The sequence below is a fragment of the Ipomoea nil genome, unplaced genomic scaffold (genome assembly GCF_001879475.1).
Source record: "Ipomoea nil cultivar Tokyo-kokei standard unplaced genomic scaffold, Asagao_1.1 scaffold2963, whole genome shotgun sequence".
NCBI lineage: Eukaryota > Viridiplantae > Streptophyta > Magnoliopsida > Solanales > Convolvulaceae > Ipomoea > Ipomoea nil.
In genome coordinates this window covers 727,250-739,101 of record NW_017619391.1, presented here as the reverse complement: position 1 = coordinate 739,101, position 11,852 = coordinate 727,250, and the positions used below count along the sequence as shown (strand labels likewise).

Sequence of the window (11,852 nt, the reverse complement as noted above, 5' to 3'; positions counted from 1 at the left end):
AAAACTTGTACTATATATACATATATACATACAAAGACTATATATGGGGTGGGGTTGGAGTGAGGGGGGGCAGCTGTCCCCCTCCCCCCCCCCCCCCCCCTTTGGCTCCGTCCCTGTGTGTATTGTGTAATGAGTTTATGTGTATTCAATAAGAGTTTATGTGTATTATGTTAACCAAACCCCATTATGTGTATTCAGTTAAAAGTTTATGTGTATTATGTATTATGTAGATTATATGTATTCATTTATAAATTTATGTGTATTCTGTTATGAATTTATGTGCATTCGAAACAGAGGATTTCTTTTTTAACAACTTAACAAATGACGTCGTTTTAGGAGGCGCGAGGCGCACAGTGCTATGTGCGCCCTGATGCACGGTATAACGATTGATGAAGAGTTACTTTCTGAAAATACATTATCATTTTCATTTTCCTATTTTCTTGTATATTGTTAAGAATACTAAACCAATCTTCCTCTTTCTGCAAAGAGTAAAAAAGAACAAAATCAAAGAATATGAGAAACCAAGTTATTGATTACGCGTTAGTCCCACTAGGCCTCTTGATTATGGTGGCTTATCACCTATGGCTTCTTCTGCAGATTATGAACAACCCCAACCGCACCGTCATCGGCGTCAATGCAATCAACCGCCGCCTCTGGGTCCGTGCTATGATGGAGGTAGTCTTCCCCTTTCCCTTTCCCTTTCCCTTTCCCATTTCCTTTTCCATCCATTATTTTCTTTTATTTTATCCTCCATTAAATGCATAGGTAGCTGGGTTAACACTACACTATATGTTGGGCAGAGGCCGATAAAAAGACTAGGTCCAACACTCAGTGGCTGATTGTTGGGCGGAGGCAAGAATAAAGGCCGAGTCCAACACCCAGTATCTCAAATATGAAATATGTGACGACGATTATAAAGAAATAAAGTTAGATCTTCGCTACTAGCTATAGCTTTTGGCGTAAATGGTAAGCATATGATCCTAACAAGTGGTAAATTAATTGGTGCTGGGAGGGGAAAATTATTGAGCGGAGGCCAGAAGGCAAGTCCAGCATCCAGCATCTCGAAAATGTGATGGCAAGAAAATAAAGTCGTCAAAAATGTGATGACAAGAAAATAACGTTGTGATAAATGCTTGATCTTAACAGGATGTGTCCAAGAATGGGGTTTTAGCAATTCAGACATTGAGAAACAACATAATGGCATCCGCCCTTTTAGCCTCCACGTCAATCATGCTCAGCTCCCTCATCGCCGTCATGATGACAGGCGGCGCCGCCAGGGATCGCTCCAACGCACTTGTCTTCGGCGACAAGAGCGATCTGGGCTCGAGCATAAAGTTCTTCTCGATACTGGTTTGTGTCCTGGTGGCTTTCTTCTTCAACATCCAGTCCATAAGATACTACAGCCATGCCAGCATCCTAGTTAACGTTCCTTACCAGAAAATAATGCAGGCCACATCGGAGGCTCCGAAACGCCGGTACCGTTGTGTGGTGACGTCGGAGGAGTACGTGGGGATGACAGTGAATCGAGGGAGCTATTTTTGGTCTCTGGGGCTCAGAGCATTTTACTTCTCTTTCCCACTTTTCTTGTGGATCTTTGGACCAATTCCGATGTTCTTGTGTTGCGTTGTCCTGGTCTTCATGCTTTATTTTCTGGACTTCACCATGGATTTGGGGTTGTTGGCTTTTCCCACAAATGCCAAGGATGAATGCAATGGGGATGTGGATAACAACTTTTAGATTCAACCAGTCTAAAGCTAGCTGTAACTCTGTTCACACGAACTTAACTTACTGGTTCAATATGTAATATTTGAGAGAAGAGATTAATGTTTGAATCTCAGTAGCGGTAGTGTTGGAATTATGCCCAAAACGAAGAAATTCTTGTTTATACCAACATTTGACTATTGAGTTAACCTAATTTACATCCTTCTAAATACTATATTGAGCCGGACACTAGTACAAAAAATATCAATAAGATCGTATAAATCGCGTCCAAAGTTACAACTTTGGACGCCGAATGTGTAGTGCGGTGGCAATTTTGTAATTAAATTGCCACTATATTTTTTTTTTTTTTAAATAAATCGCGTCCAAAGTTTCGAACTTTGGACGCGAATAATTTAATGAGACCAAAGTTCGCGTCCAAAGTTGCCAACTTTGGACGCGAATGACTTAATGCGGATATAATTCGCGTCCAAAATTGGCAACTTTGGACGCGAATTAAATTTCTAATCTACCCCCAAATCCAATTCAGCATTTCAGCCCGCTCTCCGCCCTAACCCCCCAAATCAGACGACCTCTCCGCCGTCTCCTTCCTCCGTCCTTCAATTCGCTCGCCGTTCATCGTCCGCCGTTCAGACCTCACACCCGCCGGTCGTCGCTGCTCCTCGCACGCCAAGCACCGCCGGTCTCCGCTGCTGCTACCACGCCAACCACCGCCGGTCGCCGCTGCTACATCGCACCGCCACCACCGCCGCTGCTACGAACGCCGGCAGAGGTACGGTGAGTTTGTTTAATTTATTTATTTTTTTTTTCGAAAATAATTAATTATTTTAATTTTTTTTGTTTGTTATTTGTTATTGTTGTTTATTGTGTATTATTGTATATTTGTTATTGTTGTTTATTGTGTATTATTTGTTATTGTTGTATATACAAATTTGTTGAGTTATTTGTATTATTTGTTTATAGAGATTGCACCTTTACCGTATAATTTTATAAATGTTTTAATTTGGATAATGTTGTTACTTGGTTAAAATATTAATAGTTATTTTAGTAATTGTGGATCAAAGGTTATTGTAGCATTGGTGGAAGAAAATTACCTACATTGCATTTGATGTATTCGTAAATCATTAATTATTGGATTATTTGTTTATTGTATATACAAATTTGTTGTGTATTATTGTATAAGTTAGACATTATTGACAAATTCGTTGTGTATTATTGTATATGTTAGGTATTGTTGATAAATTTAGTTAAAGCTTTAATTTGAACCTTTAAGTTATAACTTAAGAAACTAACTCATTTATCATTTCTTAAATGTTGTGTGACAATATATAGGAGATATGGATCGGAGTTGGATGTATAAAAAACGCAATACACTTGAATATGTTCATGGGGTTCAAGAGTTTGTTAAAATTGCCGAGGAATATGCAAGTAAAATTGGTGAAAATTATATAGTGTGTCCTTGTTATGATTGTAGAAATCTAAAAAAGTTTCGTAGTTCTGAACAAATTAAGGAACATTTGATACGTCGTGGTTTTAAGATAGGATATGACCGGTGGATATGGCATGGTGAAACTGTCCTTACTAGTAACAGTACAAATCAAAGAGAATGTAGAAAAAATCAAGAGAAAGATCAAAGTAATGAAGATAATGTTAGAAATGATGGAGACAATGATCGGCTAGATGAATTGATGCGGGATATGCAAGGGGATTTGAATCAAATGCCTCAAGAGTTTGAAAGTTTTTTTGAGAGTTCTGGAAAACCTTTGTTTTCTGGATGTAGTAAATTTACAAAGTTATCAGCCGTGCTTAAATTGTATACCGTAAAAGCAAAACATAGGTGGAGTGATAAGAGTTTCACGGAGTTATTAGAGCTTTTAAAGGGCATGCTTCCAAATGAGAATGAACTTCCTAGTTCAACTTATGAGGCAAAGAAAATGTTATGTCCGTTGAGTATGGAGATTGAAAGGATCCATGCATGTCCAAACGACTGTATTTTGTATTGGAATCAAAACAAAGACTTGCATGTGTGTCCAAAGTGTGGAGCATCGCGTTAAAATAAAATTAAAAAAAAAAATCAATAATTCGCGTCCAAAGTTCTTCAACTTTGGATGCGAATTATCATTTTATTAAAACAAAATGATAAATCGCGTCCAAAGTCGAAGAACTTTGGACGCGATTTACTGACATTTCGCGTCCAAAGTTGACCAACTTTGGACGCGAAAAGTCAGTAGTCAACAATCAGATCGGATAAATCGCGTCCAAAGTTCTTCAACTTTGGACGCGATTAATCATTTTTCGCGTCCAAAGTAGCTTTGGACGCGAATTGTATATACAATTCGCGTCCCCGACATCTGCGTCCCAGCTACTTTGGACGCGAATGAGGCTTTACTTTGGACGCGAATGACTGTTTCTGTACTAGTGGGAGTGTGAGGATTATTGAAGTTGGGGATTCAATCTTTAAGGAGAAGCTAGCTGTAACTCTCTCTTAGCTTGCAATTATTGTCCTTTAATTTAGTCACAATATAATAGCATTAAGGGTTCAATCTTTAATTTTTGGGGTATGAAATAATCTTAAATTTTCAAATATAGGTGACTACGACAAAAACCTGGGTACACCCAAAATATTCATTCTTCCCAAGACCCAAAATATTCATATTGATGAGAAACGTAGCCGTCAGCACCTTTGGTTACGTTCAATTCAGGAAACATTCTTTTTTAGTCTTTCAATTACGTAATTGTAATAATTTTAGTCAATGTTTTTCCGTAATTAATTTATATAAAAAAAGTTTAATTTCAATTTTTGTCAAGCAATATGAATCATATGATGGTTGCGTTTGTTAGTTGCACTTTAATTTATGGTACTGTTAATTGTATTTCAAACTTTGAGTTATTTATAAAAATGTCACTATGTTTTTTCCTTCTCTCTTTGCTTTAAAGTTGTTGAATTGGATTCTAATTCTTAACGGTGACAATGTTTTTATTTGATCCAAATCATATACATATATGTGTGTGTGATTTCAGTTCACATGCAGAGAGTCTCCCCGATGAAAGATGGAGTGAGATCTAAGCCGTTGATCAAATCTAGATAACGACTTAAATCAATAAAAAAAATTAAAAAAAAAAACGCGCTTCCTGCCAACATGCATGCAAATGATCAACTGTCTCAAACTGATGCACCTTAAGATATAAAACTACACACATTATGTTATAAAACTACTCACCTTAAGTTATAAAACTAAGCACCTTAAGTTTTAAACTGATACACTTAGCTTTAAACTAGAAAAGTGACACACCTTAAGCTTTAAATATATGCACCTAAAGCTATAAAACTACGCACTTTAAGTTTTACACTTATGCACCTTAAACTAGAAAGTAACGCACATTAAGCTTTAAACATACGCACCTTAACCTTAAAACTTAAGCACCATAAGTTTTAAATTGATGCACCTTAAACTAAAAAGTGACACACCTTAAGCCTTAAGCTATAAAACTACGCACCTTAAACTTTAAACATACGCACCTTAAGTTTTGAATTGGAACATATGCAAAATTACCATAATGTCACCGCATTTATTTTTAAAGTTTTCTCCAATCTGTGTTGTTGATTTTAGCTAGATCAAGGGTTGAGATTAAACCCCATCTTTCACCTATAACCTATTACCACATTTGGTTCATCATATATATATATATATATATATATATATATATATATATATATATATATATATATATATATATATATATATAATTCAATTCACATTTGGTTGGGTGTCTCCCGTGCAGTTGTGCGGTTAAATCTGAGTCATTGATCTTGCCTAAATCAACGTCCAAGATTAACAATGATTAAAAAAACGTGGTGGCAATTTGATCTTTTTGAATCTAGGTCAAATTTAAAGTGCATGATTTTCCTTCTTAAGGTGCGTGGTTTTGGTACTGTGTGGCTTAAGATGCGTCAGTTGTTAAAACTTAAGTGCATCGATCTAAAACTTTAGGTGCATGGTTTTCCTTCTTAAGATGTGTGGTTTGTGTGTTTAAGGTACGTCAGTTGTTGAAACTTAAGGTGCGTCGGCCTAAAGCTTTAGGTGCGTGGTTTTCCTTTTTAAGGTGCGTTGTTTTCCTTCTTAAGGTGCGTGATTTGTATGCTTAATGTAACACCCCCAATTCTATTGCAGAACTATACAAAATAACAAGGGAAATTTTCTCAAAATGTGGAAGCTAAACCAACAACGTCACGCGGTGTTATACCACACTTAGGTCATTCTAAACCCAAATGCTAAGGCGAGAACTAACTTCATAAAATCCATAAGGTTATTACATCAAGTCAAAACATAACTCAATAAAATTCATCATAAGATCTATCTAAGATAAAAGGGTAGGACTAAACCATCAAGACTAGATAGCGCGCTCTTGGAACACATATCTATTCCAAACATGAAAACATATTTTATAAACATTAGCGAAAGAATGGTAAGTAAATTCCATTCCAATACGTAAATACATATACTTTTCATATTCAAAATAGGTTTTGGGACTGTACATAGATATATATCAACGAAACAATTCAATAGAGGATTCCAAAAGACTCATACTCAATCAAGAATACTCAATTCACAAAATAAGGACTCACTTCATAGAAAGCTTGTAACTAAACTCATTCCAAGAATGATAAGAGAAACATGCTTGCTTCAACTTAGGCTCAAAGGCCAAGACAAGAGATATAATCAAGGTAATCAACAATAGAATTCCAAAAAGTTCACACATCAATTATGGTATATTGGTATATATACATAGCCAAAGGAATGCATATATCAATAGGCAAATTCATAATAATACAATATCCAATCGTAACATCAGTCCATCCAAAACACCAGTCCAATCACAACACCATAGTGGAGCCTAAGCTCAATTCCGCCGAACAATAGTACAATATATTCAAAGAAATGTATATATATATATATATATATATATATATATATATATATATATATATATATTCCAATTCAATATCAAAGAACTAGGATTCATGATAGAATAACAATCAATAGCTGAGACAAAGGAGTTCACAAGACATTGGAACAAACTCAACTTAAACCAAAGTCAGACCAACAATGCACTAGAGTCAAGTAAACACTAGAGTGCTCAGAATCAAGACCCAACATGCCAATGTGACGGGGGCAGGAGGCCCTCCATGCACTCCCGTGAAAGAAACGGTAGTGGGTGGCGGGCTCAGCCTTCTCACCACTTACCCCTAAACACATCTTGCGGATATCTGAAATATTAACTATATAGCAGCAATTAACAACAAAATTCTGCCATACTTTAAAAATGGAAGTGTTTTTAATGATTTTAATCACCTTGAATTGCATATTTTTTTGCTAGAATTGACATTAGTTTTTTTTTTAATTTTTTTTTTTATTTTTTTTATATTTTATTTTAAATCTTTGTTGCAGATTTCACAAACATATGTTAAGCAAATGTGGAGCATTCTGCAAAAGAAATATTAACTCAATATTTCATAGAGTTTGAATGTAGAACAATAGGTATGATACATTGTACCTTTATACTCAGGCATCATATTTTCTTTCTCCACGTATGGTAGTTGACCCCATCAATTTCTTCATTCTTCTTGCAATTGTTTTTTTTTTTTTTTCTTTATGCATATGCTTGTTGATACCTTGATCATTTTTTTACTGTCTGCATTTGTTAAATATTGACATTGGTTTATTTTATTTTATTTTATTTTATTTATACTAAAAATGAATATACAATACACATGTTTCTCTCTTAAATGCCGTATATATAGATATCACCTCCTACACTATCAAAGATTATAATAGATATGAATATACATGTATACTCTTGATTGCTTTGAAAGAGCATGGCAATTCAGTTATACTTTTTTTTTTTTTTTTTTTTTTTTTTTTTGTTTTAATTCTTCATTGTTGTGTATTCTCCATGCTGTAACTTATACGCAACTCCATGATACTGAATTTGACATGTTTTTTTTGGCACTCATTACATGTTTAAATTCACTTGCTAACATTTTACAATTAGAGGCAAATGATAAGAAAGGAGTCTGATGCCAATTTTTTTTTTTTAATGAAAATATTGCAGCTATGATATAGGCTAATATCCAATTCTGGTAAACTGCATTGACTTATCATACGTTTCACAGAACTTTTTCAAATATAGCTTCTTTTTGTTTTTGTTTTTTTTTTTTTTTACTTTTTTAAACTGTCATTATATGATGATTTGCTTACTAAAATGTTTATGTGTTATCTATAAGTAACTGAAAATAATGTCTATTTGCCCACCAAAATATAGAATTAAAATTAGCATTACATTACATTACAATGGTTAATACCTTGCAACTGTTGGTAAGTGTGTTTGAGTATGATATGTGTTTGATTTATAGCCAACTCAAGCACACAGTAATTATTTTTTTCTACTCATTACATTTTTTAATTCAATTACTAACATTCTACAATTCAAGGCAAATGATGATTTCCGGAAAAACATTGGTATGATATTTACTTTTACTGTTGGCAAACTGTTTTGATTCTTCATTGCTTTGAAAGAGCATGCAATTTTGTTTTACTTATTTTTTAAAAGTTGTTTTGATTCTTCATTGCTATGTATTTTCCAATCTGTAAGACAACTCCATCACACTAAATTTGACATGTTTTTTTTAGCACTCATTACATGTGTCAATTTAGTTGCTAACATTGTACAATTAGAGGCAAATGATTATAAATAAGTCTGATGCCATTTTATTTCTAATAAAAAAATTGCAGTTATTATGATATATAAGTTGATATGCAACTCTGGTAAACTATTTTGAGTGCTCATATGCTTAACATAATTTTTTCAAATATAGTCTTTTTTTTTTTCTTTTTTTCTTTTTTTAAAGTTGTAAGTATATGATGATTTGCTTCCTAATATGTTTATGTGTTATCTATATGTAATTGAAAGTAATGACTATTTCCCTAGCAAAACATAGACTTAAAATTTACATTAGATTACATTAGAATGGCTAATGGCTAATGGCTTGCAACATAGACAAAGTCAGTTTCCAAAAGAACAAAACATAACCACCCAGCTAGCCCTATTAAGCATACTATTAAATGAGCCTTAAGATTAGACTCCAAGCACTATAGTCATCAAAACATTCCCACCTAAAATAAAGTGTAGGGTAGAAATACAAATATAAAGCAACTCTATATAGTTACCTAATTTTACAATTTCGATAACTAAACAAAACAGAAATACATATAAAGGATAAAACCTAATCTTACATTTTTTTTGCTGTAAATCTCCTCAATAGAACTGACAACCACTTCCTTAGAAGGTCCACCACCATTAGGAAATCCAACACCAAGCCTAGATGAGGATCCAATACACCGCAATGGAGTAGAGTCACCTGTGAAGCTTGTTGGAAATAAAAGTGATGAAGCTCACGACAACAAAGGAGGGAAAAATTGAAATGGCACTATGGACCTTTATCATCTTATTTTCTATTCTGTTACAACCGCCACCTGCTTGTATATAAATACCGTCCTTCATATTTCCAGAACAATCTTGAATAAATGAGTTTGTTTAGATATTTTCTTCCACCTTGCGTACATCACCATTTCCGGTGAGACAGATCAAGAAAGGCGTACAGTAATGCCTATCACCTACTCACTGGCTCGATCATGGAAGGCCTAGATACAGACGGTACAATTACTCCCCCGGTCGGAGAGCACACTCAATATGCAGCTTGGAGACGTATCAATCTCCTGAAAATTCAGCACTTCAGAGTGAAATATATGGATTAAAACAGAGTGTGATCCAAGCACACGTCAAATACTAAGACTACAGCTGCTGTGATATTAATCTCACAGTTCAACAAAGATAATTCTGTTCCTAATCATGAAGGCAAGTTTCCTATATCTTATGTGAATTTAATTTCATTATCTTCATCTACTTGGATCCTAGACTCAGGGGCAACGGATCATATAACATGCTCTATTGATTTCTTTGATAATTATCAAGCAACTTGTGGAGCTGAGGTAAGCCTGCCTACAGGAAATTCAATCAAAGTTAAAAATATAGGGGACATTATGTTAAATAAGCAGATCAGATTGAAGGATACTCTCCACATCCCATCCTTCAAATTCAATTTGATCTCTGTGAGTAAACTCTTGCAAGACTCTTGTTACAAATTGATATTCACATCCAGTCAGTGCATGCTTGATTCAGGATGCTCTTGGGGCTACAGTTGGTTTGGCTAAACTAGTGAACGGTCTGTATCTGCTGATAGATTCACCAAAGATACATGATGTTTTTCGAAGTAGTAATGCAGCACAATGTAATAGTGGTGTAATCTGGCACCCAAGATTAGGACACTTTCCTATGAATAAGCTTCAATTTTTACCTGACATCAAAGCTTCAATTACTAAGAATTTTATCTGTGATGCTTGTCACCTTGCCGAACACAAACGCTCACCCTTCCCCCTAAGTGTTACAAATTAAGAAGCAGCCTTTGATCTTATACATGCAGATGTTTAGGGCCCTTTCTCAGTTTGTTCATTGAAAGGAGAGCGTTATTTCCTAACTTTAGTTGACAATTACTCTCGTTTTACTTGGCTACATTTGATGAGAAATAAAATGGAGGTCAGACAATGCATAATGAAGTTTCGTGCAATGGTGTTTACTCAATTTGGAATCCTAATTAAAACCATTCGGACTGATAATGGAGCAGAGTTCAATATGGTAGAGTTTTTTTGCAGAAAAAGGGATTATCCATCAGAAATCATGTGCCTACACGCCGCAGCAAAACGCAGTGGTTGAGCGGAAACATCAACACATACTTAATGTAGCAAGAGCTATTCGGTTCCAAGCATCCTTACCTCTTGATTTTTGGGGACATTGTGTGATGCACGATGCCTTCATCATAAATAGATTGCCCTCACCGGTCATTGAGCTGTCTAATCCTTACTACAGACTATATGGGAAGAATCCAGATTTGATGAATCTCAAAGTGTTTGGATGCCTTTGTTATGCATCCAATTTGTCACCCTCTAGGCATAAAATGGAGCAGCGAAGTAGAAGATGTGTTTTTGTAGGAATACCTGCTCACACTAAGGGCTATATTGCTATATGATTTGCATGCTAAAAATATCTTTATATCAAGAGATGTGATATTTCATGAGTTATTTTTTCCATTCTCCCAGGAAGCTCTCTCAACAGATGTGGCTGAGTTAGAACCAACTGGACCTCCTCTTCCACTTATTCCTGTCAATACTCCTATGATCTATAAACCACTTCAAGTGCAGGTTTCAAATACCAGTCCACCTCACAATGCTAGCCCACCAAACTGCAGTATAACCCCTCAAGTGCAGGCTCCCAGCATTGATTCACCTACACAGCAAAACAGTTTTGATGAAGTGACTGGCTCTAATGAAACCTTGCGGGAAATGGAGCAGCATGACATTGCCTCAGCAGAAGAAAATGAGACCACCTTGATAATAGAACCACCAAGAAGGTCTGATAGGCAACGTCGGATCCTAAGTAAGCTTAAGGATTACTACTGTGATGCAGTAGTCCACAAAGGTTCATCCCCTCATTCTCTGTCACAAGTCATAACCTTTGATGTCTTAACTCCATGTCATAAGGCATTTTCCATAGCTGTGACATCAATCAACGAACCAAAGACCTACAACTAAGCTATCAAGGACAATCACTGGAAGGAGGCCATGACCAAAGAAATCCAAGCTCTGCAAGATAACAACACTTGGGAGTTGGTTGATTTACCTACCAGGAAGACACCTATAGGGTGTAAATGGGTGCCAGGAAGACACCTATAGGGTGTAAATGGGTGTACAAAGTCAAGATGAAAGCAGATGGATCCGTGGAAAGATATAAAGCTCGCCTAGTAGCCAAGGGCTACACTCAGCAACTCGGGATTGACTATATTGAAACTTTTTCGCCGGTTGCTATAATCACAACAATCCGAACGTTCTTGGTTTTGGCATCATCCCAAGCTTGGTACATTCACCAGTTAGACATCAACGCCTTTTTACATGGTGATTTAACTGAAGATGTATATATGGTGCTCCCTCCCAGATTCCAAAGTGCAAAACCAAATCAGG

General features: G+C 35.6%; 1 protein-coding gene across 1 annotated transcript; it reads left to right on the top strand.

Moving 5' to 3' along the window:
- The first annotated feature begins 513 nt into the window (after positions 1–513).
- LOC109162911 lies at positions 514–1,737 on the top strand. The gene is made up of 2 exons (XM_019311616.1): positions 514–675; positions 1,147–1,737. Exons 1-2 carry the CDS (start codon positions 514–516, stop codon positions 1,735–1,737), a joined length of 753 nt encoding a protein of 250 aa, XP_019167161.1.
- The last annotated feature ends 10,115 nt before the right edge of the window (positions 1,738–11,852 follow it).

Excerpts from the sequence above, each read along its gene's own strand:
- LOC109162911 (XM_019311616.1), top strand. The coding sequence starts at position 514 with ATGAGAAACCAAGTTATTGATTACGCGTTAGTCCCACTAGGCCTCTTG. Across the intron at positions 676-1,146 it reads GGGTCCGTGCTATGATGGAG|GATGTGTCCAAGAATGGGGT; the intron begins GTAGTCTTCCCC and ends TGATCTTAACAG.